This window comes from Lynx rufus, unplaced genomic scaffold (assembly GCF_022079265.1).
Source record: "Lynx rufus isolate CCGP_SWC_20201006 ecotype Redwood Valley unplaced genomic scaffold, mLynRuf1.p SCAF_18, whole genome shotgun sequence".
NCBI classification, from domain to species: Eukaryota; Metazoa; Chordata; class Mammalia; order Carnivora; family Felidae; genus Lynx; species Lynx rufus.
Window position 1 is genome coordinate 5,895,329 of NW_025814832.1, and position 24,396 is coordinate 5,919,724.

Here is a 24,396-nt window from a genome sequence, read left to right on the forward strand (position 1 = left end):
GGTCGCCTCGGCCTTTAGTCCTTGCGTGATTAGCCTGGGACTAGTCTTAGCTCCCGATTTCCTTTAAATAAACTTAGGCTTTTCTTCTCTCTCCTTTTTTTTTTTTTTAAACGTTTATTTATTTTTGAGACAGAGAGAGACAGAGCATGAATGGGGGAGGGTCAGAGAGAGAGGGAGACACAGAATCCGAAACAGGCTCCAGGCTCTGAGCCGTCAGCACAGAGCCCGACGCGGGGCTCGAACTCACGGACCGCGAGATCATGACCTGAGCCGAAGTCAGCAGCTTAACCGACTGAGCCACCCAGGCGCCCCTTCTCTCTCCTTTTTAAAGTTTACTTATTTATTTCGAGAGAGAGAGAGAGAGAGAGAGAGAGAGAGAGAGAGAACAAGAGTGTGAGTGGGGGAGAGAGAGAATCCCAAGCCAGCTCCACACTGACGTGGGGCTTGAACTCATGGACCGTGAGATCATGACCAGAGCCGAAATCAAGAGTCGAATGCTCAACCAACCGAGCCACCCAGGCGCCCCTGGATGCTTTTATTTTAAAAGCAAATTTCACGTCATCACCATAAATGGCAACCACCGCCACTTCCATAAATAAAAACTCTCGGTGGGCAAAGCGGGTGAAGGTGGTCATGCAAATTTTGGGGGGACACAAACATTTGAATCATTGCAATGAATACCCCAAACAGCATAAAATCCAGAAAAATAATATTTTTATTACTTTCCTGGCACTATAACGCCTTCTACTTTTTTGGCCGCATATTCTTTGCTTCTTTGTGTGAAGATCTGACATATTTCCCATAAAGGAAGTAGAAAGATCATTCCGTCTTTCCAACGGCCTGTTTTTTTCTCCACTGCCTGTGTACTCTGGGTACCAGGTAACATGGGACACGTTCCTTTGGCCCTCTGGCCCCGCATCTTTGTACCTGGACCCAGGGGAGTTGGCACAACAGACAGGAGGAGGGTTCCAGAAGCCATTCCTAAACTGGGACAGTCGGGAATAACTGAATCATTAACGGAGGTGGCTGTGACCCACATAAATAAATCCCACTAAACCTAGAGTGAACATATGCCCAACTCAACGACTCTCTCTTAGCCCGACCCCCGAATTGGCTTCTCCAATACCACCCGACTCAAGAGGCAGTATGATAGAGGGGATGCCGGAGGGGAAGGAGACAGTAGTGTTAATCAGTTCGCTTCATACATCTTAGCTCTCATGGGGCGACTGGATGGCTCAGGAGCTTAAGTGACCTACTCTGGATTTCGGCGCAGGTCATGTTCTCGCAGTTCGTGGGATCAAGTCTCACGCTTTGCTGTCAGCACAGAGCCTGCTTGGGACTCTCTCTCTCTCTCTCTCTCTCTCTCTCTCTCTGCCCCTCCCCTGCTCATGCTCTCTCACGCTCAAGAAGTCAACGTTTTTTTAAAAAATACATCTTAGGTCTCTCAAATGTTGCAAACACCTCTAGTCATGGAAACCCATTGCCTAGGCAGAGAAGAGCCTTCAAGTTCAAGCTTCTCGGGGACCCCACCTCCGGATTTGGTTCCTAAACCGGCTGGGAAGACAGATGACGGCTGGGGTGCCAGCCAGTGACGCTTGCCAAAGGAAGATGAAGCCTGGTTATACCCTTCCTCTGGAAGGCTTCCCTCTGCCTCCTTCCTTCTCTCCTCTCCTTTCAGGAGCAGAGTCCCTCTTCCTCGACCGTGAACGCTCCCCAGAAAAGGAGCCAGTGTTTACCGACGCCAAATTGCCATCTGCCTGGCACGGGGCCAGGGATTTTATGTCTGTCATCTCTGGCCAAGCTCCCGGCAGCCCTTGCTGTGCTGAATAATCGATGAAGAATCAGAGAAGCGCCCAGCACCACACATGACACGAACAGCCAAAGACAGGTCAGCCGGGCTCCTTGGTCTACGAACTACACCCCCCCCCCCCCCCGCCCCCAGCGGCCCCTCCCTCCACTCTGGTGTCTGTTGAAGGGATGAGCTGGGTAGCTGGCCACCAGCTCCGGGCCTGCTGAGCGGATGCCGCCGGGTTCATCTAGCCCGTGTTCTGCTTACCTACGGCTGCATAAAATTACCCAAAAACTTAGTAGCTTAAAAGAATGACAGCATTGCTCCGGCTCACAAAGCTGAACTCGAGCAGGGCCAGGTGGGGGCAGCTCATCTCTGCCCCAGAGCGGGGAGCAGAGGGTGGAAGCTGTGTCCTTTTATAACCTAGCCTCAGAGGTCACCATTTCTACCACATTCTGTCGTTGAGGCGGGTTCAAGGAGAGGGACAAGACCTCACCTCCTGATGGGGAGCAGCGATTCTGGAAGAGCTTTGGGACCAGAAATGCTTGGAAGATACAATGACTGCCACAGTCAAGAAACAAGTGCTGGGTCCCTCCTGGGACCTGGGGTGCAGGGAGCACTTGATGGGCACAGAGGAGGGAGTACTCAGAGATTTTTTTTAAGTTTATTTAGAGAGAGAGAGAGAGAGAGAGAGAGAGAGAGAGAAAACGCCTGTGCACATAAAGGGGCAAAGGGAGAGGGAGAAAGAGAATCCCAAGTCGGCTCTGTGCTGTCAGCGCCGAGCCCAACGCCGGGGCTTGTCAACCACGAGATCATGACCTGAGCCGAAACCAAGAGTCAGATGCTTAACCCACTGAGACACCCAGGCGCCCCAAGATTCTTTTTTAGTTAACACTTGTTATAGCGTTGATTACATGCTAAGCAACCATTCTGGGTGCCTTACATTTACTTCTCCATCAGCTTTACAAAGTAGGTGCAATTGACTATGTCTAGTCTATGTGGGAAGAAACGAAGGCACAGAGAGGTGAAGCAACTTGCTCAAGGTCACACAGCCAGAAAGTATCACAGCGGGGATTCAGCCCAGGCAGTGCCGCACCGAAGCCTGTGCCGCTAACCACCGCACCACCCGCCTCACTTCTCACATGCCCCTTCCTAGGGCTTCCGTTCATGGGACCCAACCCCTGCTGCAGGGAACATCGGCCCATGTGACTGCGTTTTGTGCCCCCGGGGCAAGGAGAGCTCTGCCACAACCTGTCTCCTGGTTTCATTTCTGATCAGTATTTTTCTGTGCCTGGGGAGTCAGAAGCCCAGAGCCTCAGGTGCTGCTATGGGTCCTGTCAACACCTTCTCACCCAGGGCTCATTCCAGAGGGGTGGCAGGGACCCGGGGCTGGAGGCTGCTCTGCTGAACAGAGAGGAACAATGAATCTGTTGTCTTTTGTAGCCGGGGACCTCTGGGGAAGAATGCAATGTGGAATGAAATGGTACTTTCCATGGAGTGGAACATCATCTTATAGGGGACCCCAGGTGTCGAAGCAAGACCCAGAGACTTTAAGAAACAGCCAGATGTGGGGGTGCCTGGGTGGCTCAGTTGGTTAAGCATCTGACTTCGGCTCAGGTCAAGGTCTCACGGTTTGTGAGTTCGAGCCCCCATGAGGCTCTGCGCTGACAGCTCAGAGCCTGGAGCCTGCTTCAGATTCTGTGTCTCCCTCTCTCTCTGCCCCTCCCCTGCTCGCACTCTCTCTCTCTCTCAAAGATAGATAACAAACATTAAAAAAAAAAAGTGTTTATCTTCAAATACTAGCCAAATATATCAATTACTATTCAGAAGCAGAGCTTTCAAACACTCCCCAGAATATTTTTTTTTAAGTATTTCACAAAGGAAATAAAATGTATGAAGTGGTCTCTGAATTAGAAACGGAGGGCTACTGGAAAATACACATTCCAGAAGATTACCTGACTCTTCAGGCAAGCCAACTTTACCTTTCTGATTTTTTCTTAGTCTTAATGGAAATAAATATACATTCCATATTTTTAAAAAAAAGTATTTCAGGGACGCGTGGGTGGCTCAGTCGGTTAAGTGTCTGACTCCGGCTCAGGTCATGATCTTGCGGTTCATGGGTTCGATCCCCATGTCGGGCTCTGTGCTGACAGCTCGGAGCCTGGAGCCTGCTTCGGATTCTGTGTCTCCCTCTCTCTCTGCCCCTCCCCTGCTCACGTGCTGTTTCTTTCTCTCAAAAAGAAATAAACATTAAAAAAAAAATTTCAGTGAAGTAACTGTTATTTGAACATTGTTTTACTCATCACAAAACGCTGATTTACATGAAAACACGTAAAGTCTTCATGATCCTGTGGTATGAACCTGTAGGCTTATATCAAATAAAGGTATATTCACTGAAGACTTGGCAAAGTTAATAACATCAATTCAAGTTAATAAAAATCTCCCAATGTGACTTGGAGGGAAAAAAGGACAAATGTGGCTTATGGAGAAAGATTTAAAAAACCCAGCAGCTAAGGAAAACATGCCGGATAGGGCAGTTAGAAACAAGCCCCCCAACCGAGTCTCCAGAACAGAGACCCTCAGCTTTACCACTGGATCTTCCAGAACAAGGTCACATTTTTAATTTTCCTTGTTCCCACCCTTACCCATTCATTTCTACAGCAAATTCTTCTTGAAGGCATGCTGCCAGGCAAGGTCTCCCTGCCCATGCGGTGCTCACCTGGATGCCCCCAAGCATGACCCTCTCCCCCCTCCTCATCTACAGGCTCACCTTCTCAGCGAACAACCCCATCAATAGGAGGGCAGACGTTTGGGGAGTTACCCTGGACGCTCACCTCTCCGCCACATCCAGTCAAAGCTCAGGTCGTGATCCCCTGGCCTCTAGTTTTAGGCCCGCTCCAGTCCGTGCTATGTATCTAAGACATAAATCTAATTATAGCCCTCCCTTGCTCAAGAATCTTCAATGGCTCCCCAGGGCTGCCATGTTAAAGTCTAAACTCCTTGGCTTGGCACCTACAGGATCCCTCCAGCTCCAAACTACTCCCCTGGTTCCACTTTACAACAGCTGGAACACTCGTGATTTCCCAAGCACACCCTGTGTTCCCAGACCTCTGAGCCTTTGCAGATGCTGTTCCTACAGGGCAGAATGACCTGTTCTCGTTTATATGCACCAGACACATTACTCACCCTACAAGTCGGCTCCAAGGCCACTTCCTCCATGAAGCCTGCCGGGCAGACTGAGGGACCTCTTAACGCAAGGGCACTACCCCCTTTTTATCTGTGTTCCAGCACTCGGCGCCATCTTCCGGGCACAGGTGCTCAGCAAATGTCTGACTTGGGACGTTCCTCGGCTTTTGCGGAGAGGAAACTCTGGAGTCAAAGCCGTTGGCTGAGTCCTGGACGAGCCACCTTCCAGCTGTGTCATCTTGGGTGAGTAGTTTAACCTCTCAGGGCCTCAGTTTCCTCGGCTGAAACACCACAATTCCCACCTCGTGGTGGTGTTGTGAGGGCTAGATTAAGGGAAGAGGATATATGAAGAGTACCTCCCTGGCTCAGAGAGGCCTCACGAATACTGGCTCCTCTTAAAAAAAAATTTTTTTTTAATGTTTATTCACTTTTGAGAGAGAGAGAGAGAGAGAGAACGAGCAAGGGAGGGGCAGAGAGGGAGTCACAGAATCCAAAGCAGGCTCCAGGCACCGAGCTGTCAGCCCAGAGACTGACGTGGGGCTCGAACTCACAGACCGCGAGACCGTGACCTGAGCTGAAGCCGGACGCTCAACCCACTGAGTCGCCCAGGCGCCTCACGCTGGCTCCTTTTTTCCTCCGCCTGTTCTTACTCCAACCTCCAAAGCACCTCTCTCCATGACTGGCCAAGAGAGGCTCCTAGAAATAAGATTCAGGTAGGAGATCACCCCGCTCCCCACCCCGCATGGCTTCCAGGAGGCACAGGCACCCTCAGCCCAGGAGACACTGAGTGGCTCTGGGTCTGCTCACGAGCTGTGACTACTGCCAGCTGGATGACTGTCCTCTGGGCATCGTGGGCTCTGACGCCATTTTGTCTCCACTCCGTCTGTCTTCAAAGTCCACGGGTAACTTCTTTCTCCGGAAGGGGCTCCCAGAGGGGGTCCAACCATCCCGGACCCCCCCCCCTCCATTCCTATTCCCCCTCGCCATCCGAGCAGCCCCTCGCACTCATCTGGAGCTGACCCAAGTAGACACGAGCCCCAGACACCTTGGTACAATTTTATTCACAAACTCCAGACACCCAGGCTTGGCCTGGCACAAAGGATGTGCTCTTGCCAGCGGCAAAAAACTGCTAACAGCACGTTCATGAATACTAACCGTTTTAATTTAAATTAATAGCATTTCTGGAAGACAAATGCGGTTGATAGAAAATATAAAAACTTTTACTGTACAAATTTTACATCACATTCAAAAAAAAAGCAGGCGTGTGCCTGTGGCCACGGAAGACGCTGGCTTTACACACACACTGATGAAATCCTGGCTAACACTGCAGCATCGTACGAGCTCCCTAAATGGCTTCACATTTGTGTTTCCACCCCGCCCCCCCCCCAAATCAACACAGAACCACGGCAATACAGGCTTACAGGGCGCACAGCTGCCCCCTGTGATCACAAGAAGAAAGGCCACGACGGGGCAGGATTCCAGCGCCCTGCGCGGATTTGGTGACGCGAGAGAGGTCAACATCGCTACACTGCCCTCGACTAACGGGGGGGGAGCTTGCTAGGATTCGGGATCTCGAGTTGGATGGGGACCCAGGGACTGCGGCTTGGGGGAATAAAGGCAGCGGGGACATGGGCCCTAGGGTTTGGGAGGGGACGTTGGGGACTGGGGGCCTGCTGTAAAGAAGGACCAAAGCTTGGGCTCCACTCTCAGACCCCGCTGGGGCCTCCGCAGCCCCCAGAGCTCTCGCCAAGGAGGCCCTCCCAGCTTCTCCGTCCCCTTCACGGCTGGCCGTGAGGGCTGAATTCACAGTATCTGCCGTCCTTCGTGTGTTTCCATGGCAGACGGGGAGAGCACACAGAAGGGCAAGCACGTGTTCCCAACCTCAATTCACAGTCACTTAAAGAGACGGAAGGAGAAGGGGACCACGTTTTTTTTCTTTTTTTTTTTTAAATGACAGGCAGCACAGAGGCTAGGCCAAGAGCTGGGGGGCCGTCCAGGGCCCTGAAGACGAAGGGGGTGTCCCCCAGGCCTTCGGCTCTCCTTCAGGGTTCCTGGCAAAGTGTCAATTCCTTAAGGGCAGGGACTGTGACGGCTCCCATCGCGGGTCCCTGAACTTTCATAAGACACCGTAGGTATTCGACGAAAGCTTCTTGAACTGACCTGCGGGCATGACGCCCACGGGGGGAGGCCAAGGGATGACAGGATGAGACCAGCAGTCTCACGGAGGAGGGAAGAGCCACCCGGGGCTGACTCTAGCTGGGTGTCAGCTCCTGTCTTCCCCGGCCAGGAAGGGAAAGGAGCTCGGGTCTGGGGCGCTCATGGGGAGCGGGAGCCTGGATACCTTGCCCGGCTGCACAGCTGTGCTCTCCAAGCGAGTGTGGGTCGGGCCGGGGGGGGCATCTGACCCAGAGACAGGAAGGTGGCCCTACGACTTCGAGGCCGCGGCCCACTTCCCAGGACATTGTAGCCAGACTCCAGGGGAGGCTCTGAAGATTGGAAGCTTTGCTCGGGGAATCTAAACGAAAGGGATGGGTGGCCCACACACCTCCCCATCTTGGCTCAGAGCACGGACACAGGTTCTGGGTCTGAATCCAACCACGTCTCCACCCTCGTCACCCTTGGTCAGTTCTGGTTTGGGGCCTAACATGGCGTAACGTCCACTGAAGGCTTCTCTCCCTTTTGGAACTTTTCTCTTTAGGTGACGGCTTCTGACGAAGACAGACAGGATGCTCTCACGTCACTGACTTTCCCCAGTCAAGCCCCTCCTTCTGGCGCAAATGTACGCAAGTGGCCCGGACTCGGTTCACGGAAGGCTCTGAAGACTGGGGGCCGGGTGGGTCCAGATGAAAGGCGTGGGGGGCACGGGCCTCCCGTCCCAGCCGAGAACTCAGACGCGGGCAGCGGAAGAGTCAGGAGTGGCAAGGACTTCGAAAAGGGCTGGGGGAGAAGGGGTGGGCAGTTCCGGAACCTTGGCATGACGGCTGACGGGCTCCCAAAGAGCCAGGTCACTCTGTGGCTGGGAGGGTGGGCTCAGGGACCCTACCGCCTGCCACTTCTCTCTCCCCCTACCTTCTTTCTTCTCACCAATCAAGCCTTCACGGTGTGCACAGCTGTGGGGCTGGGCCTTCGCTCTTGGCCTCTTCGCTCACATGTGAGCCAGGGACACGGATGAGTCCCAGCTCCTTAGCGTCTGCCTTCCTGGAAGCCGCGGGAAGAAAAGCTCTCTACAGGCCGTACAAACCCTGGCTACCAACCACTGGGTCAGCCCAGATGTTATTTGGGTTTCAGCCGTCTCTACTTTTCTGGCAGGTAGGGGCTGGATCCCTGGGGCCGAATGAGAACCCCAGCTCGCTGGGAACCCCCGACCCTCATAATCCAGCTTGGTTCCTAGCCAGGGTTTCCTCTGCCAGAGGAAAAAGGGACAGTGTCCTTCCGGTAGGACGGGGGAGAACCCTATAGAGGGAGACTCCCCACGGATGGGGTTTAGGGCCAAAGCAGAGTCCAGGTCGAACCTTGTGGTCCCCATCCTACCCCGAGAACAGCCACAGTCACTGTGCTTTTCTTCCTTCTCACTGCCGACAGGGGCCTCCGGGGAGGGGGGTGGGGGTCGCTTCCACCAGCCTGGCAGGTGGTGCCAGCCCACTTCTGCAGAGCACTTTTTCTTAGTACCTGTTGTAAAACAGCGAGTTCACTCCACAGAGACGTATATGTAAACGTTTGCTGCCTGTCAGGGCAGGTCTGGTTGTTGGTGATGTCACTTTAAGACAAACAGCAGGTGCAGCTCCATTGCCAGCCCGGGTGTTTCCGTGGACGAAAGGTCTGAATCGATGAGTCGCGTTCCTGGTGTGCGGCACTTGGGAGGGTGGAACGATGTCTCGGAGAGGGTTTTCGTTTTCGTTGTTGGTGGTTGTTGGGATGTTTCAGGACCGCGTTTAAGAGAGAAAGAAATCGGCAGAAAAAGTGCACAAGTTGGCTACATCTTTGGATTACTGGGCTCCAGGACGCCTAAGCCAAACCTTTCGAACCGGGGTACAACTTTGCTGCTGTTAATGCTGCAAAGAGGAACAAAAAGAAGGGTTACGGCCACGCTGGTCTCCATTAGAAGTGGGGCGGTGTTAGCTAGGTCAGTCTCAGAAGCTCCGCGGAGGACCCGGCCCCAGCAAGAAGCGAGAGTGACTGCATGCCAACAGCCTCGGCTGAGCTGTGTGGCCGGGGTGCTAAGACTTGGCCACACACCCTCCCGGGGTCGGGGTGGGGGTGGGGCAGTGGGCTCGTTAGTCTCCGAGTCCTCAGCACCAGTCACTGCCGTGGCCTTGTCCGAACTACTTTCTCACCTGCAGCCCAGCAGAGCTCTGCTCCGAGCACAAGCGGGAGGAGAGAGAAACCTGTCCCCAAGTACCGAGAGGGACATCCCACACTCCTTTTGGACAAGGTCCCCAGGCATCAGAGACCATGTGGGAAGCAAGCTGAAATGCAGATTCTCAGGGCCCACCTCCGGAGACCTGGGCTCAGTTGTGGGAGGGACCCCAGGAATGTGAATTTGGTAAGCGGCACAGCGAGTGCGTGTGGCCTCTCAGCCACACTCTTGATGAACGCTGACCTGGGGTCTGGTACTTTCTGTCCGCACTGGGCGGATGTAAAGGGAGTTAACATCGTGGGGACCGGGGGCAAAAGCTTCGTTCTCATCAGTGAAATCGTCTGGCGACAGCCCTCCCCCACCCCCCGCTTTGTTTTAGGACAACTTTCCTAAGCGCGCCGCTGAGGACAAAGCCCTGGCAGGCTAGTGTCTTTCACGGCAACAGGACTTTTGGTGTCCACCACCCCCCGGCCCTCCAGGGGGGCCTGGCCTTCGGCAGCTCTGAAATCCTCCCGCTCCTTGCTGGACAAGATCTCTGCGGCTCAGCAGCCAAGCCAAACCTCTCCGCTGTGCTGTGGGAGCAGTACAGCCGGCGGGAGGCCGAGGTGCTCAGGGGGGCACGAATCTCGCTGAGGTGTTAGTAGGGAGACAGCACCACCCAAACACAAACAGTGCCGCCCCACAGAAGAAGAGTTAGACAATGAAGTCCCATCCGGGAGGCAATTCTGTTAGGGGATCCTCGTGGGCAGCGGTTACTCAGGCACACATAGGCCGTGGAGAGGGGTGGGGGTCAGTTTCAAAAACAAAGCGAGAGAAGAAGTCTCGGGAGAGACGCTCGGAGCAGCAGAGATCGCATCCCCTGGGTTAGTGCCCGCATCTCAGTTTGCGCTTGAGCAGAAGTCACGGTGCCACGGGTCGATTAGGAGGAAGAAAGCCCCGAGTGCATGCAAGGCAGCCAGGCCTACAACCTACGGGAAGAAAGAGAAGAGGGGAGAACCGAGTCAGAGGCCGAGCCCACAGAGGGGCAGGGGGAGCGGCAGAGGCCTGGCCAGGGCAGGGGGCAGGGGACCCTCTTTCCCCGCAGAGGGGGAAAAAGGCATCCCCACTCCATTCCCAGCTGGGCAGCCCAGAGAGCTTGGAAAGGACCTGGCACGAAGCACCTGTCCAGAGCTCCGCTGGGACAGTCACAGAATGTTTAGACAGAGGTTGGCCAATGGGCCCACTGCCCCTCAGCCCCGGACTATCCAAAGTGACTTCCTAAAAGTTCACTGTTTTTGCTTACTGCTTTCCCTTCTTTGAAGCTCTGGCCAAAGGGCACCCTGGACTTGGGCCAATGATCTGAGATCGCTCCCACCCAGGGACGGGCCATCATCTGCCACAGTGGGTAGACGGAGGCCCTGCCACATGCTGTGGGTCTTCTCGGCCCAGCGAGAGACGCACAGGCCTGCGGGACCCTTGCCAGCGGCCGTTTCAGCGACAGGAGCATCACTTCGGTTTATGCGAACAAAACACACAAAAACGGGGAAGCCGGACACAGAGACAGAGCAGGAAGCAGGGTGCAAACAGGCAGAAAGACACACTGTTCCTCCAGAACCGGAAAGGAGTTCTTAAAGTCCAGGTGGCCGTAACGTCCTTTCCCGTAGTAGCGGCTCCGCCAGCGCCTGGGGGGGCCCCGCGGCCATTTTGCCAAGTGTGGGAACAGCGCGGTCCAGTGGGTGACGGGAGTCGGGCACCCGGTGCAGACGGGTGGAGGAGGAGCCCCAGGAATCAGGACGGCAGGGAGGGGAGGGGCGACAGAAGGGGCCAGCGCATCCGCCACCCCCCGAAAATAAACAAAGCGGCAAGATGGATGGAAAAGAAAAGAGAAGATGAGAATTAGACACTGAATGTGTTGAAGAACAGATCCTGAGCGGGAAGCTCGGACTGAGACTCGTGCGGGGCTGCTGGCATTCTTTCCTCCCAGGGGCTAAAATGGATGGCTTTGGGCATGGAACGACGCCCATGTGGGACTCCCGTTTCCCACCTGTGAAATGAGAAGGTGGGGCTATGTGGTCTTTAGGGAATCTGGAAGTATCTCCGGAATGCCAGACCCACCTGCTGCGGCCTTCTCTTCTGTGGCTGAGAAAACCAGCGTCCAAGATATTAAACAAGTTGCCCAAGGTCTGACAAACCAGATCCTTGAACTTTTTGCAAGTCCAGGGGAACCCCAGTCTCTTGGCCTCTGCCAGGAGAGCTCCTGCTCAAAACCCAGTTCCAGTGACCGCCCCCCCCCCACCACCCCGATTCTGGAGACCCTTTCTCAAGCCCCCTGGGTGGGCAGAGAGGCCCCTGCGTGTGTTCCCACAAAGGCCGTTCTCTGTCACAGCCCTTAGCGTGTTATAACCATTCCCTTCTTTATCCAATTACACTATAAACTCCTTGCTGGCCGAAACCTGGCCTTGGCCTTCAGTCTCCCCAGGTGTGTAGCAGGTACCCAGCAAAGGCTGGCTACAACCCATACCTTTAATGGCCACATTAGGTTATGGAGTCTGACTCATCTTCAGAGCAAAATATCGAAACTACTGTGTCATTCTAACAGACACAGCCCTAAACTGTCATTCCTCTAGACCGTCCCTACAAATGACCTAAATCAGCAGTTGACTGCATTTCTTCACGGACTTCTGCCTGCAACCTCTGGCAGGTCGGGCGACCCTGCCAGGCCTCCCCTCCCCTGCAGCTTGAGACCCCGTCTGGCTTGTTTTCAGATGGGAGGGGCTGGCGAACTATATTGACGCCAAATCCAGCCACTAAAAGATGTGGACCACTTTGAAGCTTTGTCCAAAACAAAAACAGAAAAACCAAGAACGTATGACAGAGACCACATGACCCACAAGCCTAAGATATTTACCAGCCGCCCTTTCTAGAACCATGGACAGTACAGCTGCCACCAAACACCTGGGCAGCAGACGTGGGATCAGGTGCAGCTTCTCCAGGGGCTCAGCGACGTGGCCGCAGGTGCCCGACGAGCCGCTTGGGGGTGCGGACAGGCTTCTGCCCCACAACTAGCAAGGGCAGCTCTATTTTATCTGTTATCATCAATGGGGACTTGGTGGGAGATCGTACTTTTACGAAGTGCCCTTCGCCTTCAAAAAGTTTAAAACCGTTCCTGTCACTCAGGGGTCTGGTCACATAGGGCCTGCCCAACCCGTTTCTGTATAATCCATAAACTAAGAATGGTTTTTACCTTTCTAAATGGGTTGGGGGTGGGGAATCAAAAGAAGATTTCATGATATGGGAAAGCTGCATGAAGTTCAAGGGTGAGCGTCCCTAAATAAAGCTGTCTTAGAGCACAGCCATCCCCTGATGTAGGTGCTGGGGCTGGTCTTGCATCAGACGGCAGAGCTGAGTCCTTGCGGCGGGGACTGTATATGGTGCTGTCACAGCCTCACACTGCTGCTGGGTGCGCTACCAATCCTGGGGGCCTGCAAAGCCTAACACAGCTCCCTCCGCTAGAAGCCCGTCCCCCTTCACAAGTCGGCCAGCCTCCCTCTGGCCCAATCCCTGCTTGCTAAAGCCGTGGAAACCGAGGCCCGGAACAAGGAAGGACTTTCCCGGATTCTCACAAAGGGCTCGCAGCAGGGCAGAGGTCCGTTTCTGAGTGTTCTGGCAGAGAGCGCCAGAGGGGCAGAGCACGAAGGGAACGAGACAGAATGGAGGAGTGAAGACCACCCTGTGCCAAAGGGGGTACAAAGGATGGTGTGATTAAACAGAAGGGAGCTGGACTTCTCGTGTCAGAGGAGCACACAAACTCAGGCCATGTCGTCCCCGTAACAGGTGGCTGATCTGGGGGCTAGAAACCGGTCTCGAGTCTGCACCCTTTTAATAACAGTTACTTTGCCGATTTTGGTGGTGCTGTAACACCCACGCTGCTCTGGCTTCCTGTCTGGCCCCTTCTATGGTGGAATCTTCCCCAGGCCTAGCCTGGGCCCAGTGTCAGCCCTGTTCTGATAACAGCGATGCTGGGTTTTCACAACAGAGTACCAGAGACACTCATCTCGCAAAAGGAGTCTCTGAAACAAACAAGACCCTAGTATCACTTGGACAAGGGGACTAGTCGCCTCTGGTGAATCTGCTCTGTATATTCCCCAGATCAAAGTCGTAGGCAGACAGAGCCGACAGGGCCCTTTAAGACACCAGGTCAGGCTGCAAAAGGCCTGCTTGGCGGGTGTGGCCCACGGAGGGGGGACTTACTCAGCGGACTTCCAGAAGTGGCCGGGGTGGGAGAGCCGCCGGTTCAGCTTGGGCAGTTTCTCCAGCATGTCCATCAGCAAGGTGAAGCTGGGCCTCTCCTGCAGGTCGAAAGCCCAGCAAGCAGACAGGATCTCCTGCAAGCAGAGCCGACATTAGTGGCGTGAGAGCTGGCGGGGAGCGAGGAAGGCACAGCTGGGCTACGCGGCATAGGACCCCTTTGATGCTCTCAAGCACCACCCCCCCTTCTGTCCGTGTCCCCTGAACATCCTGCCGATAGTAAGAAGACTGGCCATTTCTGGAGTAGTTATTCCAGAGAAATAATTGAATCTCAGAAGAGCTCATGCTTCTAGTTGAAAACAAAGGGCACGAGCTTGTCTCCCCTCTTTTCTTCTTAGACCGTCCTGGAATAACAGGAATAAAGCTGAATAAACAGGTAATAGGAAAGAGATCAGAAATGGGATTGTAGGGGCGCCTGGGTGGCTCAGTCGGTTAAGTGTCCGACTCTTGGTTTTGGCTCAGGTCATGCTCTCACGGTTTCGTGAGCTTGAGACCTGCATCAGGCTCTGTGCTGATCGTGCAGGGCCTGCTTGGGATTCTCTCTCTCCCCACTGCCCCTCCCCTACTTATGCTGTCTCGGTCTCTCTCAACATAAACACACTTAAAAAAAAAAAAGAAAAAAGAAAGAAAGAAACGGGGTTGTAGATTTTTCAAATGGAAAGCAGAAGAAACACAAGACGCTCAGAATAATTGTGGGGTGGGACCGCAATGGAGGCAGGAGCGACCGCAGCGTTCCAGGAATGGAGGCTGGGAGCGACCAGGATAAAACAGAGGGCAGAACTTGAGAGTTAGCAGAGCACCCTTCCCGAATGCCCCCTGAGAGTGAAGGCCCTCTGACATGGGTAGTTTGCTGCCTACTCTCAGGATCTGCACATCTACAGCACACCCTGCAGCCTTTCAGTTCAGCAGAGCTCCTGTGAGAAAACAGGCCTGCACACACGACCAGGCAGGAAATGCTCACTGACTTAGGCAGCTCGGGCTTCTGTTCTCAAGTACAACTGAGTGTGTGTGTGTGTGTGTGTGTGCGTGTGTGTGTGTGTGTGTGTGTGTAGAAGCTACTCTATCCATAAAACAAGACCAAGGTGCAATAAAAAAAACACACCAAAAATAAGGGAGTGCTTGAAATTAATAATACAACTTTTGAAATGAAACATTAGGAGTACTGGAAGATAAAATCCAGGAAATGCCCCAGATTGTGTACTCAATTTTAGGTAGGGAATAGAAAACATTCAAGAAGGTCAAAGAGGAGCGCCTGGGTGGCTCAGTCGGATGAGTGTCCGTCTCTTGATTTTGGCTCGGGTCATGATCCCAGGGTCATGGGATCGAGACTCACGTCAGGCTCTGCACTGAACGTGCAGCCTGCTTAAGAGTCTCCCTCTCTCTCCCTCTCTCTGCTCCTCTCTCCCTCTCTCTGCTCCTCTCTCCCACTTGTACTCTCTCTCTCCTTCTCTAAAATAAAGAAGGTAAAAGACACAGAAGCTCACCAAGGATCAAATTCTGTCTAATGGGAGTTTCCACAAGAGAAAAGAAAGAAACTATAGGGCAGGAAACTATATAAAAAAGAAAAAAAAACATAATAAAAGTAAATTTCCCAGCAACTTTCAAGGGAAATTGGAATCTTACTCTGAAAAGGCTCAGTGAAGGGACCCAACTGAAAAAAGAAAATCAAACCAAGAAATAAACTTATTCTAAGGTACATTTTAATAAAATTTCAATATAACAAGGATAAAGAGAAGATCCCAAGAGGTTCCCAGAAAGAATAAAACAGGGCATCTATAAAAGATTGAGAATTATGATTAATATCAGATTGCTCAGCAATGCACTGGACACTTAGTAGATAGCAGAGCAAAAACGTCACATTCTTAGGCAAGGTTATTGTGAACCTCTGGTGTGAAAGTGAAGCAAGGACTTGTTTAGGCATGTACGGATTCAAAGACTCTCTTATGCATCTACTGGGAAGGAGATCCTTTAGGTTTCACTCTCATTTTGCTGGAGTGCAAATAAAGAAATGGAAAGACATGAGATACAAGAAATTCTAGTATTCACCCAGGAATGAATGAAAAGAAATGAAAAAATGACAACACTACAGTAGGCCTAAAATTCCATCATGCAAATTATAAGAAATCAGTGGGCTCTGAAAAGAATGAAACAAATTCCATTCCATAAGCAGTGTGTAGGAGATGCAAGACCTTAGGAATATGGCAAAGGTGTTTATTACCTCTCTCAATGAGGAAGAAAAGAAAGGCCATTAGAAACTACAGGAAAAACATAAAACCACACAAGAAAACCATGGTCCACATGTGAAGCCAACAAAATTGTGGTGAGCCTTTGAATAACTGATAGAATGGAAGAAAAGAGATGGACCCACAAAGAAGAAAATGTAATCCCTGTGAACTACTTAACCGGTATCTAATAGCAATTACAATCTATTATAATAGTGCACACATTGTTTATTGTCTTTTCACTTTTAGCCTCTATCTATAGATACAGGATGGAAGACTTAATCATGGCAACACAAAATTAGTCCTGATAAAAGCATAAAGAGAAAGCGATGCAAGTTGAGCAGAGAAGAAGGGGCAGAGGGTCCTAGAATGAAGACCTGATGGAACAAGAAGTGAGTCTTTTGGAGAGTGACCAGAGGAAAGGGACTGCTGGTTTTCATTAAGAATCCTCTGGCCTTTTGATGTCATCCTGTGCACACTAACTCACCATGGCTGCCTTAACACAGAAAGTAGTGCCTGGTGATAAACTTACAGTAGTGTGGCTGGAGGGACAGAGATAAGGTGCCCCTCCGAGGGAACTTACTACTTTTGACTATGAGTCAAAAATCACTTTTTATTGACAATGACCAACACCCCCTCTACCCTCCAATGGCAATGTATTAAAAAAAAAGAAAAGAAAAGATCAAACAGGAAAGTCAACTTTCATGAGCCAGAAGCTGACTGCTGGAACGTTTGCTCTCTGCCCCCATTTCCCCACCCCCTGCGCCTAATCGATTCTTAAGAAGCTTCAAAGGTCACATAACCCCACGCTGCTAGAAATCCTTCCAAAACACAACTCTGGCTGTGCACTAGGAGGAGCTTTATTTAAAAATGAAAAATAAAAACAACTAATTATGATCTTAGCCCCAACCCAGGCCAATTAAATCTTTCTGTCTGGTGGAGGCCCTAGACCTGATATTTTTAAGAGCTCGCCGGCTCAGTCAGTTAAGCACCAACTCTTGATTTCAGCTCAGGTCATGATCTCACAGTTGTGAGATCAAGCCCTGTGGCAGGCTCAGTGCTGGGCATGGAGCCTAACTGAGGCTGATTCTCTCTCTGCCTCTCTCTGCCCTTACCCTGCACATGTGTGCACATCTGTGCATGTACTCTCTCTCCCTCAAAATAAATAAACATCAAAGTAAATAAATAAAAGCTCCCAGATGATTCTGACTTGTAGCCAGCATTGAATCCTGACTCCCTTGTAGTCCTCTGATGGGCTCTGTACTCTGTTCCAGGTCCTCACCCACCACTCTGCTCTAAGACTCTAAGTGTGTAGAAATATAATTGTGATTGTTGCTAAGAAGGCAACTAAGGCTATTTCTTCTTTCCAATAAAACATACATGCACGCATACTCTGGCTTATACAAAGTGTCCTTAATAACTTTATTATAAAGTTATTAGAAATTGGAAATAACCTAAATGTCCAACAACAGAGAAGTAGGTACATTATGGCGTAAGCCATGGGACAGGAGGGTAGACAGACTTAAAAGGATTTGTCAATGACTTAAAAATAATAAGCACAGGGGCGCCTGGGTGGCACAGTCGGTTAAGCGTCCGACTTCAGCCAGGTCACGATCTCGCAGTCTGTGAGTTCGAGCCCCGCGTCGGGCTCTGGGCTGATGGCTCAGAGCCTGGAGCCTGTTTCCGATTCTGTGTCTCCCTCTCTCTCTGCCCCTCCCCCGTTCATGCTCTGTCTCTCTCTGTCCCAAAAATAAATAAACGTTGAAAAAAAATTAAAAAAAAAAATAATAATAAGCACAATAAAAGGTTGTGTGGAAAAAAGATCATAATTAAGACAAAATTAGCTATGTGTTAGGAGCTTGATCTTGCTAAAGGTATGTATTTAAAAAAAATTTGGGGGGCGCCTGGGTGGCGCAGTCGGTTAAGCGTCCGACTTCAGCCAGGTCACGATCTCGCGGTCCGTGAGTTCGAGCCCCGCGTCGGGCTCTGGGCTGATGGCTCAGAGCCTGGAGCCTATTTCCGATTCTGTGTCTCCCTCTCTCTCTGCCCCTCGCCCTTTCATGCTCTGTCTCTCTCTGTCCCAAAAAATAAATAAACGTTGAAAAAAAAAATTAAAAAAAAAATAAATAAAAATAAAAAAAATTTGGGGGAGATGGGCACCGGGGTGGTTCAGTAGGTTGTGCATCCGACTTGGGCTCAGGTCATGATCTCGCGGTTCGTGAGTTCAAGCCCCACATCCGGATCGCTGCTGTCAGCCTGTCAGCGCAGAGCCCATTTCAGATTCTCTGTCCCTCTCGCTCTGCCCCTCCCCTGCTTGCACTCTCCTCCAAATAAATAAATATTTTTAAAAAAAGAACTTAAAAGAATTTTTTTTAAGACTGTGGGGTAGTAGCTGCTTTAGCTGCTCTCTGAACTACCCAACAGCCAGAAGCCCGGACCCCTCCTACCACTACCCTGCTAAGGTGTCCAAGGCCATGTCATGGGAAAGGTGGTTCTGCCTGAGGAGCTGGCCAAGAGCATCGGGGAGGCACTCGTCACCCACTCGCCTTGCCTGACACCCCAGCGAGGTGGTATCAGTTAGCCAAAGAGGAGCCTGGTGTCCATGCTGTAGATTAGCATTTTGGTGTCATTCCTTTTTTTTTTTTTTTTTTAATGTGTATTTATTTTTGAGAGAGAAAGAAACAGAGGGCAAGTGGGGGAGGGGCAGAGAGAGAGAGAGAGAGAGAGAGAGAGAGACAGACAGACAGACAGACTCCTCCAGGATCCGAGCTGTCAGCACACAGCCTTACGCGGGATTTGAACCCACGAACTGTGAGTTTATGACCTGAGCCGAAGTCGGACGCTTAACCAACTGCGCCCCCATTTTGGTGTCATTCTTGGAGGGCCGTCCCTGTACAAATAGTTTGCACTTCAACCAGATGGCATATACTCCTGAGGAAATACACTAAGCACAATGTCAAGCGAGTATTCCAAAGATGCCCTACCAACTTGCTACCAGTCCAAGGAGGAAAATACTAAGATCTGTTAAGATCTTGAAAGAAGGGGCACCTGGGTGGCTCCATCAGTTAAGCACTCGACTTCGGCTCAGGTCATGATCCCACGGTTCATGGGTTTGAGCCCCGCGTCGGGCTCTGTGCTGACAGCTCAGAGCCTGGATGGAGCCTGCTTCAGATTCTGTGTCTCCCTCTCTCTCTGCCCCTCCCCTGCTCACACTCTCTCTCTGCCTCTCTCTCAAAAACAAACATTAAACAAAAAAATTTTTTAAAGATCTTCAAGGAAGATTAGGTTGCATTTCTCACTCTGCCTGTCCCAGTTTGCAGATGGGGATTCTGCCAACACTGTCCAGGACTTCAACAAGAAGGTCACAGCCTAGTTAGATCTCAACCCAGACCAGCATGAGGTGGTCCTCCAATGTTATGCCACCCAGATACCTACTGGAGCTTATTAACATCCAGGCTGGCACCTATCTGCTCAAAACGTTGAGCCCTGGGTTCCTTTATGTGTCATTATGCCAGGGCGAGGAAACTTACAAAATGCAACGCAGAGAAACCATTAGAGGTATTCAGAAACACGAGATCAGCACCTGATTTGGCACTGTGGCAACCCAAATACGCTGTGGAAACTTCGATTTGTTCTTTAACAGTTGAGAAGAACACTTTAGAGAAAGATCCGATACCATGGTAACCCCCCATCCATTTGTGCTCTGTGCATCGATCACCTTCTTTCATGTAAGTAACAGACGGGGTTTTACTATCTGTTCAACTCACAATTCAGTTAAAAGCATTACCTTTATTTTTATTTCTTTCCAGTCTTTTTTTTTTTTTTTTTTTTAAACATTTATTTTTGAGCGACAGAGGGAGACAGAGTGCAAGCCAGGGAGGGGCAGAGAGAGAGGGAGACACAGAATCTGAAGCAGGCTCCAGGCTCCCAGCTGTCAGCCCAGAGCCCGACACGGGGCTCGAATCCACGAACCGTGAGATCCTGACCTGAGCTGAAGTCTGATGCTTAACTGACTGAGCCACCCAGATGCCTCCCACACACCCCCCCCCCCGCCGCCACCCACTATTTTTTTTTAAAGACCATGGTTTTGTATAAAGAAAAACAGTTGGGTAATAAAGGACACAGACCTTTTAGCCAGCAGCAAAGAGGCCTGCCCAGCATACTTCTGCCTCCTGGTGGGTCCCCTTTCTCAGGTGAGTAAATGAAGAAGGGTACACCTGCTGTGTGCCCAGCCTCCCTCCCTCTAGCCCTCCGTCCCTCTCTAAGAACAGGGGGCTACTCACAGTGACTTCCTTCCCCAGGCTGACGGAGGCCAGGACGCGCTTCATTCCCTCTCCACTTCCAATCTGCCAGATCAAGGCCTCTGCAGCTTGGTTCTTAAAGGGCCAGTCTCTTGCTTGAAGTTCATACCAAACAGTCCTGTGGGGACCACCCATGCAGCGTGAGCTCCTGAACCGCTCGGCCCAGCTCATGCCCAGGGGAGGGGGGGGGGGGTCCTGCTGCCACAGTGCGAGGAACCCAGCCAGAGCATCCTCCTCCAGCTTTCCCCACCCACCAGGCTCCCAGAGATATCATGACAGCATCCCAGCAGCTCCTTCCAGTCACAAGGGGACCCGTGGCCCTACACATCTGTTGTGATGGAAGGTCTGAGGCTGCACAGGCTCCGAACAGATATCCTGGTACAAATGTCTAGCCTCAGTGGGGCTGATGCCTACGTCCAAGGTTGTCCGAGGAGTAACAAAGGCCAAGCCCAGCACCTGGCACGCACACAGGTGCTCAGGAAGTAAGAGTTCAAGGTAAGGAGAGGAAGAAACTACCCTCAGGGGAAAGGACACCCGGAGACGACAGGGTGAGGCCCTCACTCAGCCTCTCCAAGCTCCCTCACCTTTCCTGACTCATCTTGACCTTCTCCGTTAGACCCCCACTGTTCAGTGCAGGGGCCACTAGCCATGGGGGGCTATCGAGCAACTGAAATGTGGAGAGTGGACCTGAGATGTGCTGCGGGTGCAAAGTACTCTCCAAAGTTTGGAAACTTCGTTGGGTAAAATAGCTCCTTAATTTTTAAATTTTGATTACATGTTGAAATAATATTTTGGATATATTGAGCTAAACACATTATCAAAACAGGTTTTATCTATTTTTCTTTTTTTTTTTTAGCATGGCTAAGAGAAAACTTTAAATTCTGTATCTGGCTCACATTATGTGTCTATATTTTTATTTTTCTCTTGGTTAGCTTCATGGGGGCACTAGAGGCCGGCTGGCAGGATCCCCTGGTTCTCCCAGAGGGACAATTCTTAGCTCTGGTCAGCATCTCCACGGGGCGCTGGGTGAGACAGACACCCAGAAATTACCTTAGTCCTCATGAAACCTTAGAGGAGGTACCATTATTCTTCCCATTTTACAGCTGGGGAAAGAGAAGGTCAAGGATGTGGTTCCTTAGCCAACAAGCAGCAGAATCAGGACTTGAAGCATGACATCACCCCCTCCCTGACCCCAAGGTCAGCCGTGCCCTTTCTTTCGGTCACTCTTGGCCTCAGAGCCCCAAAAGAGGGGGACGCGTGGGTCCTCCTCACCCAAATGCATAGACGTCAGCAGCTTTGGAGAACGGCAGCTGGTCCTCGTCCTTCCCGGGGGTCATCTCGCGGACAATCTCCGGGGCCAAGTAGCACAGCCAGTCATGTGACAGCTTCAGCTGGTTCTCACGCCTGGAGGCCAAGAAGCCAGAACAAGGACATGGGAGCCTTTCAGCCAGCAGCAAAGAGGCAGCCCGGCACACGGGTGCCCCAGGGCCAGCACCCCACCCACGCGTGGTCCCGAAAACAGCACACTGATCCTGCACTTGGCCAAGGCACCGGTGCTTTGGGGGGACGTTACAGGAGAGGGGTAACCCGGTTTTTCTAGGAAAGCAGATATTAGCAGGGAGCTGATTGATTCTCCAGCCTGGGAGAGTGGAGTGTCTACAAGAAAGGAAATCAGTCTGCCTGTGTATCTTACAACCTGGCCTGGGGCTCGATCTCCAGCCTGACTGCCACTCTCCCTCCTGGAGGTCCCCCAGGTTCTTGGAGAAGAGCCTTTCTCCCCACCCCCACCTTTCAAGGTTTGGGGAAATAAAACCTGATGCTCTTCCTCGTACTGGGGACGTGAACCCTCGTCCCCTGTCCAAGTCAGTGAGCAAATAGGTCACGTGTGAGCAAGGGGACCCAGCCTCCACGGGGTCAGCCTGAGAATGAAGCGCCACGTATGAGGGACCCAAACGTCAACCATGCCTGACTCGGGACCAGAACCCTAAGGACAGGACCTAAGCAAACCTGGCCTTTCCTGTAGGGAGGGCAGTTCCTCAGCAACAGATAGCAAGTGCCCAGACCTCAGCTGCACCTCGGAGCCTGGCTGGCACCACCCAGTTCCTCCCCGTTCCGTCCAGACGCCCAAGGCCAACTCACCGTCCCTCTCGGACCACGCCCGAGATCCCAAACAGCCCGAAGTCTGTGATGACCACTTTGCCGTTGTCATAGAAGACGTTCTTGGATTTGAGATCTTTGTGCACAATGCCCTTGGCATGTAGATATCCCATGCCCTGGAAAACAGCGAGCCTCACGTCGGCGGGGCGGGAAGACGAGTGACAAGGATTCACCTTGGGCTGCCCACCTGGGCTGGGCAGTTAGCTGGACACCCTCCCCACGTCCCCTCATGGGATCTTCAAAATCCTATGCAGTCAAATTATCTCCATTTTACAGATGAGGAAACCGAGCCTCAGAGAGGGGAAGTCACTTGCCCCAGGCCACACAGCAGTTAAGCAGCATTGCTGAGGCCTGGTTCAGGCTAGTCCGTGGCACTGTGCTGTCCAACGGGCACTGTATGCTTAGCTAAGGTGTGGAGAGGGTGACGGGTGGGGAGCTGGGGGGTCAGGAAGTGTATAAAGAGCCGTGATACCCCCCACGTTAAGTCATACAGCAATCGGGTGATCTATAGGGTCTCTATCAGGCTTCACACCAACTGGCCTCTACCCGTAAGCTAGGCAAGAGATGAATTCCCAGAGAGGGGGCCCCCAAATTCAGGTGGTCCCAGTGTCTGTATGGGACACAGGCCACCTGACACAGGCACGCTCTCACCCAAGGTCCAAATGTCTTCTGACACGAAACTCAGGACTCCCGCATACTCCCCCGATGCCCTCCAGAACGGGGGCAGCTGCCACCGCTGAAGTGGCCATCCCGCCAGCTCAGAAAGAGGCGCACGTAAGGCCACCTCCCAACCGCCCACGTGGAGGACGCCTCCCACATTATGAGAGTCCTTCTGGCTTTAAAGCTACTTGGGGTGAGAAGTGGACAAGTAAACAGACCACGTTTAGGGAACAGAAAGAACGAGCCGCGACACAGAAGCCAGCTGAGGCCAGAGCTCGGTCTGAGGGGGTCTGGAGAGCATCAGAGAAGAATTTACACGAGGCCGGAGATGGGGAGGGTGTGGGGTCTGTGGTAGCACCCCCCCACCGCCTCCCAAGGCTTGCAGGAGAGCTCTCACCCACGCTGTGCAAGCAGAGAGCCCCGGGAAAGACTGACTTGCTCCTTCCCCAAAGTCCATCCTGAATGCAAGAGGGTCATTCCTAGACTATCTGCCCATTTCCCAAACCCAATCAAGGCACAAGCCTTCCTCAGGGACCAAAGACACCACCCGGGGCCAAACAGGGACCAGCTACATGACCGAGGACGAGTGGCTGTGCCACTCTGAGCCCTGTGTACAGAAGAGGTGCCATGGGCTCAAAGGCCAGCTTCAAGAGATGAGATTTAAGTGCCCAGGTCTACAGGGCACCCGGTGGCTCAGTCAGTTAAGCGTCCAACTTTGGCTCAGGTCACGATCTCGTGGTTTGTGGGTTCGAGCCCCGTGTCGGGCTCTGTGCGGACAGCTCGGAACCTGGAGCCTGCTTCGGATTCTGTGTCTCCCTCCCTCTCTGCCTCTCCCCCACTCACACACTCTCTCAAAAATAAATAAACATTAAAAAAATTTTTTTCAAATAAAATAAAAAATAAATGCTCAGGTCTGGAGCACAAATCCCCTCCCTTCTCATGCTATCTCGGGGTCTCCAGAGTAGCTCCCCAATCACAAACCTAGCCAAAGGTCAGGACCCTGTTCTCGTATTTTGAACCTCAAGACGCCAAAGATGAGAACAAAAGAAAGTAGCTTAGGGAGGACAGCGTTTCAGCAGGTGGAAAACCAAACGAGCCAGCAGAGAGGCGGCTTCCAGCTCTATGGCTCCAAAATCTTTGAGTAACTTCTCTCGTCTGCGCCTAGAATCTTCCAGATGGCTCCTTCATCTGACCTCAGCTGGTCAGCAACCATACAGACGCCCCAGAGTATGGACCGTAAGGAGAGAAAAACAGTTTGGTGCGGGGGAGGGAGGCAGAGCAGGGGAGACAGTGGGGAGCAGGGCCCAGCAAGTCGGGGGACAACATGAAGCAGGTGTAACACCCAGCGGCTCCCTCCACCTCCTCCAAAAGGAGACATGCTGCAAACGAAGGCGTAAATGTGGGGTTTTAACGGAGAGGCTTTGAAATTTAATTCAT

The 24,396-nt window shown here is 52.1% G+C and overlaps 1 protein-coding gene across 5 annotated transcripts in view; it reads right to left on the minus strand.

The window, feature by feature from the left end:
- Positions 1–6,017: 6,017 nt before the first annotated feature.
- Positions 6,018–24,396, minus strand: part of KSR1 (kinase suppressor of ras 1) — a 162,906-nt gene continuing 144,527 nt past the window's right edge. For 3 of the 5 annotated variants that reach the window (XM_047080750.1, XM_047080752.1, XM_047080753.1), the window contains 5 exons: positions 22,282–22,415; positions 21,415–21,546; positions 20,125–20,260; positions 13,563–13,696; positions 6,018–9,027 (listed from right to left, as the gene is read on the minus strand). In XM_047080750.1, coding sequence (XP_046936706.1) covers positions 8,949–9,027; positions 13,563–13,696; positions 20,125–20,260; positions 21,415–21,546; positions 22,282–22,415 — 615 coding nt within the window. In that variant the 3' untranslated portion in view covers positions 6,018–8,948. The other 2 variants (XM_047080754.1, XM_047080751.1) reach the window with 2 other exon arrangements.